Raw genomic sequence first — 7,864 nt, 5'->3', positions numbered from 1 at the left:
ATATAAACAGCTGCATTGTAATACCTTGGTTTAAAAAAAGCAGTCATAGACAAAGCAGGTTACGAAATAAGAACCTACTCTGTTTGGTGATACTTATGTAAGTAACTTTGCTTGCTGTTAGTCCCCATTAAAACAGCTAAAACTCCTGTCTAGGTCTAAGTATTACTGTTTCAGAAACCAGAAGGAAATATCAGTGCTTAAGACGGCCCATAAATTTCTCAAAGTACTATATCTGCTTCAGTTTGTACCCCTGCAAATGATTTATTCTTTACTTTTTAGTTATAAAATACTCACACTGGGACATAAAAATGACAAGAAAGTCATAACATTAAAGACAAACACTTTCATAGCTGCTAAGCACTATTCTGCTGACACTCGGATAATCAAGAAATATAAGATGACAAAATTCAAGCCTGTATACACTTCCTTGTTCTTAAACAGTACTGGTCGTAATTTTTTTTCTTGGAATTATGTCATGGTATGTGGTAAACAAAAATTAATTTCCACTTTTCCTCTGTATTAATAAAGACCACCAGCTGTGGGGGAAAAATTAAAAATAACACTAAAACTATTAGCCTGTCAAAGAGGCCAAAATATAAACTTTAACCTTGGTGACAGCATAGGGAAAGCGTGAAGTATGTCCATAGACTAATGGGTGCACCTCCGTATGTGCACTGATGTGCCCATTAAAGTCCATGGATGTAGTTTAGGGTATCCCTATTGTGATATCACCAAGGGATATAGTACATTTATTTGGGCAGTGGTTTAATAAAAAGTTTATGAGGCTTTTATTTTATTAAAAAATGACCCATATAAATGAGGATGGAGAAGGATTAAAATATATTGTGGCACTTAACCAATCAGCTGCCATGATGCATACAGAAATACAGAACACTAAATTTTTTCCACTATAGCAGTCACAAGAAGTATAAAGTTAACCACCTTTCAAAAGTAGCTAAGCAGATGGGTAACATCAAAGTTGTATTTCCTGTGCTGAATTATTGTGTGAAAGCTAGCATCTCATAAGTCAGTAAATAAAAGCAATTACCTAAAATAAAGCAAAAGAAGACTTTCTGCCGTTTACAAAAATACTTCTTATCATGTATCCCTGGCTTTGAATTACATTTACGTTGATATGGAAATATTTTACATTCCCATCACAGATATAATTTATCTTCAGATTTTTTAATTTGATTATCAGGATAATTATACCTTTCTGAAAGCCAGAAATAATAAACTTTCAGGAAATATTTTTCCAAAATAAAAACCGTGAATGCTTTGTTACTTATGACAAACTCAAGTATTTAAAATATGAATGAGTGTGAGCTTTACAAAGCAATCTGCATAAAAATCCAGTTCCTTACCAGCACACATTCACAGTAGTTTTGCTGTTTACAGCACAGTCCTTTCAGGCACAAAAAGGTACCACAAATTAGGCAAAGTGTAGGATCCTTTGGTACCTTAGTGCAAACAATACAGGATTTTCTGTGATAATATTGAAATATTGTATTATAATTTTCTGGTAACTGCAAGAGTCGAGGTAAGGCCCAATGAGGATCCCGGATCAACAGACTCTGGAAAATAAATAAAAGGAAAATATTTTAATTATTCAAAAGAAGAAATAGAAAAAGATTACACATGCTCATTACTGCATCTATTATGTTACTACAAAGCAATGTAGTTTCACTTAAGGAATAACATGAAACAGGGTGAACATATCTCAGTCTATTATCATGTCCAGTGGTCTGCTATAAGGTGCAAGTAAAAATATGGGGGATGGCATGATGGTTAAGGTGTTTATTTCACAGTCACATGATACAGGGTTTGATACTTACCTTATGTAGCATGGCTAGGCTTACAAAAATTCTCTGGGATCATTAGCATAGTAATCACCTGTGAACTAAGTTAAATATTTTATTCTCTCATGAATGAAGCTACAATACTTGTACTGTATCTCTCAACTGTAGAGATTTTTGTAGAATGGCCAGATTTTTGCCTCATATTTTTGATCTGGTCCCACAGAATTTGTGACTTTCAGGATTTTTCTGGCAAAACAGTGAGGACTGAACTCACTAAATAATGACAGTCACTTGAGTTTCAGACTTCATATCCTTCAGAAAATGCATGGTAACACAATAGCTTTTATTCTAGCAATTTTCTCAGTTTATAAGAGCAATATTTAAAATCTGTCCCTATTTTGGGGGCTTTACCCCCCCCCCCATTATTTTTTGGCTTTGTCCAGATTTTTTATATTAAAAGGTTGAGAGCTATGCTATACACTGAATCCACAGTATAAAGATGAAAGAAATGCAAACAGTACCTTTCAGCTAAGGTGATATTATGGGGTATCATGCTAGCTATTGAGTGCAACCAAAAAATAAGTTTATCAGATTCATGTTATCAAGCAACTGAACAGCAGCTTAAAACAAGGTCTGTTTTATCACAAGATATTATCACATTTCAGATACAAGCATCTTGTTTTCATCCGTGGTGATATCAGGAAACACTTTCAGACCTAACAGCCAAAACATTTTTGTATTTTTTGTTATCCGCTATATAAAATAGCAATAAACCATGGGGAAGGAGTGAAATAAGTTATCTTATCTTGCTCATCATGGAACAGCTACAGTCATCACATTACAGTCTCCCCACCAGACGTAAAAATTAAACATTACAGATGAGCCTATCATGGTGTCCTGCAAAAGTGTCACTGTGATGACGAGTCAGGAGGGATGGAAGTGAGTTGGACTCCAAATGTATGCGTCTTGAACACAGCAATGTACACTGGTGTAATGCAAAAGCATTCACTGTAAATATGGTATTAAGACCAAGACAAGTTAGGTATGTTATCAAAAAATACCCAGTTTTAAATTAGCTAATCTAACTAACTAAAAAGGACAACATATTTAAAAAATAGTGGTTTCTTGAAGTTAATGGCTTAGTGACAACAAAGAAATGGAGGGTATAATTTCAGATGTTTAAGCAGGTACAATAATCTGTACTTTAGGGCCTGTTACCCAATGTATTGACAGGCTACACCACATTTTATTTCTTAAATGGAGAGCATTGCACTTCAATGGAAGGTAAAATATTCACCTTGTAAAATACTGATGAATCTGCTGAACTAATTATAATTTTCAGAAGGAAGTGGTGTTTTAATTTACAATAATACAACCTAAATATGCTGAGCTCAACTAAGTCCCAGTAGCCAGTCATGTTACCTTCCTGTCTAAAGCTATTTCTTAACAAGTTCTGATAAAAAGACACACCTGGGTAATCTGATATTTCTTATTACATCAGTGATGCAGAATGTATCTGATTAAAATTAAAACATGGAATATAACAAAACTGTGTGATACATTATGGGTTATTTAAAAACTACAACCAAAAAAACAGGTAATCATGTTGAAATGAGTACAACAAATGTAACAATTAAATGCTCTTCATGTGGCAAATCTTTATCAAAGTTGCAAAATGACTGAAACAGACAGTAAAACTGTGAACATGAACTATAAAATTTACTAAGTGAGAACATACACACATGACAGAAGCATCTGAGAAGCAGTTTTACAACCAAACAATAAAAAGTAACAAAAACAAACGTTTTAAATCTAAGAAGCATGAAGTGAAATGTGGAATATTAACAAGCTGAGTAATACATAAGGTATAATGCCTAACAGGGTGCACATTACAGGGAAATAATGGAGTGCCCAAGGTTGTTGTAAAGCTCAACACAGTAATTTTGGACTGAGAAGTGAAATATGTGCATTCCCCAAATAAGTGAGGTAGTCTGTGCAAGATGACACATATAGTAAAGGTGCCTAGAAAGACATCCCTCATAGACAAGGAAATGGATCCTTCCTATACCTGGCAACCGAAACCGATGTACCAGTAATATAGGGACAGTCTGCTGTAACGATAATGAAGGATAGTCTGCCCTGAATGACAGTCCAATATGAGGTTAAAAGAATCTTTGTCATGTCCTGTGGTGCACAGGAGTGAGGACTGCCAGAAGCACAACTTCTGGATATGGGAAAATGTAAAGACTCAGGCCATGTTGATACACACTGATAAATCAAAACACGGCAACAAGATACAAGAAAAGGACTTCAAAACAAAGGATAACATATGTAACTGGTGTAAAGAGAGGCATTCCAGATCATCCTCATTCTCCATGTGCTAAGTAAACCTGGTACCTATGAAGGATGTGTAAGTCTTGACATGCTTTAGCAACATGACCTCTGACCACCTTTCTGGATAATTGGAAGATGAAGGAGAAAGTCTTCAGAGACATCTGTGCCCTCTTGAAAAATTGGTGGAGTGCTATCAGACAGATTAAGTCTGAGCCTGTAGAGCATACTGGGAACCTAGCATGCACATAGCCTTAAAAGAATGCCCCCCCCCCAAAATCCTTTAAATGGTTTGGTAGCTTCTGTCAATCTTGTAAAGGTGGTAAAGAAAGGAGACCTTTTGACCTTACGCTTTCAAGTCAAGAAGGGCCTTCCAGACATTAACGTTTCCCTCCCCTTTGTATTCCACACTACCTTTCAACCACTGACTTCTCCCTGTAATCCATTTACCTGGATAAGAGTTAAAATTCAGGCAGCCATCAAGGTGTCTGTGTTTGATCTATGTCTCATTACATAATGGCAGCCCAAATAATTGGGACCCCCACACTTCTTGGCCCATGTGAGCTTCACTACATTAATATATCACAATGTGAATGCTGCCTAGTAGGAGCTAATTTTCAGCCCCTGATACTACCTGGTAGTTCAACTAGCCTTTCCCCCCAAGAATGGTCAAGCTGTCATCAGCCCATCACTCCTATCTTCCCTGGATGACTCTTCCAGCTTTTGGGATGATAATCAATCTGGGGACATAGATATCACACTTAAAGCAGCTTTCCTGCTCCCTTTGGAGACAGCTCCTTACAGATTTGTTTACTGAAAAGGTTTGAGTCAGTTAATGTTGCTGAACTTCAGAAAGGAAATGAGGGCATTCAACAAACATATCAGTGCAACATCAATCCAAACACAGCAGCTGGGGTACATGTTTTACGTCAGTTACATCTTTCAAAGACTGCTTATGAAGTTTCACACAGTCTCAGCCCTCAGTTTGCCCTCAGACAGATTGGAATCTAGAGCCATCTGTATCCTCTCTGAAGCAATCTCCAGTGTCTTACCAAATGAGCACAACATGCCAGAACCAAAACTGGATGATGTGTACAGCTGCATGCCACTGAGTTCTAAATATTCAAACACTGTATCTGAGGGAAGATGACTAAAGTTACAGAGCATCACCTGAGACTCACCTTTAGCCACAGAAAGAGCAGCAGTGATTCCTGGCTTTTGCTTCAAAAAGGAATGACCAAAAAGAGCACAGTATGTTAAGTTCATTCTGTGCAAGCTGCCCTGCAAGCAGTCAGACGTTGACTGGCTGCAGCAAATGGCAATGCAATTAACTAGTAGCACTGGTGGCACAACTTGTGTGATGAAAGCAGAAATGATTAGGCCTGCCTGAACTTTAGGAATGCCACTACAGAGTCTCAAATCCTAGGAGGATAGTGGCCATTCAGAACAGCTTCTTAAAAAAGGGTTCCATCAGGAATGGGGAGCATGACAACACCACAATGTAGAGAGAAGGGTGGGAATGTGGTCAGGGATAGTAAAGCACAAGGAATGCTTCTTTCTTAGTTGAAATGATCTTCTGAGTCAAGATTTATTTCTATCTTTGTTAGACATCATAGTAAAGTAAAGCTGCACTGTGAGATTTTGCATTTAACCTGAAGAGAACATCCAATGGTATCCTGCCCAACAACCAATAAAAATGTCCAGATACAGACTCAGTCTTCAAAACAACAAGGAAGGCAGTGCAGCATACCAAGATTATGAATTCCCCATTCCCAAGGATTCATGGGCCTCCTTGAAAATGATTAAATATATAGATCTGCAATCGTGGGACTGCATACATATCTGCTGGCCTCACAAGACCCAAACATAGTGAAAGTTTTGAAACATGAGGCGAATAGATCTAAGATGAATGCCCTTGGTCTAGCAGAAGCATATCCATGTCAAACGGGAATGGAAAACAAACCAGAAGTAGACAAAAATCAGGCAGCAACTCAATGTGCCAAAAAGCAAAAGAAAGAATATAAGGTCAAGGGTCAGAAGAGGAGAAGGCAAGAAATGTGGAAAATGCATAAATATAGTTGTAAGTATAGAAAACTCCTGGAACAACCTCATGTTGATCAGGATTGAATGCAAGAATGATTAAGGAGAGGCGAATTTAAACCAACAGATGAAAGGTTAATATTGGTGGCCCAAGATAGTAGACTATGTAAACGCTGGTTTACAAAAGTCCATTGAACATGTGGGAGAAACACACAAAAATGAAGTTATGTACTCACCATAACGTTTCATGTGAGTTGTTTATCTCACCTTTATTCTCACTGATGGGTTCGGAGCCGATCCTCGGCTCTGACACGGCCTATAGCAAAACTCAAGGTTTTCCAGTAGCTCGAGACCAAGCCCCTTATCCTATGATGCACTGCTGGAGTTACCTCAGATCTTGTTTGCTGTGTGTATATATACCCCTGTAAGAGGAGCACTCCCCAAGAAGGAAGAAGAAGTACTGAACAACCAGGATGATACTAGCCTCTAGGTCAACTGTCAGCCAGGAGGGGGATGGAGGGAGGGACGTGAGAATAAAGGCGAGATAAACAACTCACATGGAACGTTATGGTGAGTACATAACTTCTTTATGTGAAGTTGTTAAATCTCGCCATTTATTCTCACTGATGCGTAGCATCCCTAGCACCCGCAATCCTGGGTGGCTCACGGGAGTACATTTTTCAGGACCATGGAACCAAAAGAAGACCTGTCCCTGGAAGCCTTATCTACTTTGTAATAAGTGATAAAGGTATGAGGCTTAGACCAAGTGGCTGCAGCACAAATGTTATCAAGGGGCAATTTAGCTTGAAGAGCAGAAGACGTAGAAACGGCTCTGGTTGAATGAACCTTTGCTTTGTGTGGCAAAGGTATGCTAGCATTTGCATGAACAAATGAGATACAATCCGATAACCATTTTGAAAGGGTTGTCTTAGCCACTGGTCTACCTTTTCTGGCCTCCGAAAAGGATACGAAGAGTTGATCTGATTTTCTAATATCCTTAGTTCTATCAAGATGAAATCTGAGCTGTCTATGTACGTCAAGTTTGTGCAGCATGTATTCCAATTTGTTGGAATGGTTGGGAAAAAAGACTGGCAACTCAATGACCTGATAGATATTTGACTCGGAACAGACTTCAGGCAAAAAGGAGGGGTTTGTTCTGAGAGATACTCTATCAGCATGGAAAATCATGTAAGGAGGTCTGATAGATAATGTTTGAAGTTCTGACACTCTGCGGGCAGAAGTAATGGTTGCTAGAAAACTAGTTTTCCAGGACAAAAATTTCAGATCACAAGATGATGCTGGTTCTAAGGGGGGAAGAATTATCTGAGACAGCATAAAATTCAAATTCCAGGGAGAATAAGGGATTTTGACAGGAGGTCCCATCTGAAAAACACCTTTAAGAAAAACCTTAGATAACTTATGGGCCAAAACATTTAACACATCGAACCCAAGATGGAAATTTGATATGGCGGCTAACTGAACCCGAACTGTGGCAGCTACTGCTCCTTCCTTAAAAATCATTGTCAAAAAGTCTAAAATGGACGACAGAGGAGCTCGGAAAGGGTCAATTTTTTTATATACTGGCCCAAACTGAGAACCTTTTCCACTTACTGCGATATAGTTTTCTGGTAGATGGCTTATGAGAAGACAATAGAATTTGTCTTGAGTAATCTGAGAGTGAATGAAGCCTGGCT

The 7,864-nt window shown here is 38.2% G+C and overlaps 1 protein-coding gene across 4 annotated transcripts in view; it reads right to left on the bottom strand.

The window, feature by feature from the left end:
- The window catches only part of UBR3 (ubiquitin protein ligase E3 component n-recognin 3), a 4,226,407-nt gene that overhangs the window by 166,271 nt on the left and 4,052,272 nt on the right, over positions 1 to 7,864 (bottom strand). For all 4 annotated transcript variants that reach the window (XM_044075499.1, XM_044075501.1, XM_044075502.1 and 1 more), the window contains one exon: positions 1,365 to 1,574. In XM_044075499.1, the coding sequence (XP_043931434.1) occupies positions 1,365 to 1,574 (210 nt within the window). The remainder of the gene's footprint in view (positions 1 to 1,364; positions 1,575 to 7,864) is intronic.

Source organism: Protopterus annectens, chromosome 6.part1 (genome assembly GCF_019279795.1).
Source record: "Protopterus annectens isolate FY-2018-M chromosome 6.part1, PAN1.0, whole genome shotgun sequence".
Taxonomy (NCBI): domain Eukaryota; kingdom Metazoa; phylum Chordata; order Ceratodontiformes; family Protopteridae; genus Protopterus; species Protopterus annectens.
This window is presented reverse-complemented; position numbering and strand designations above follow the sequence as displayed.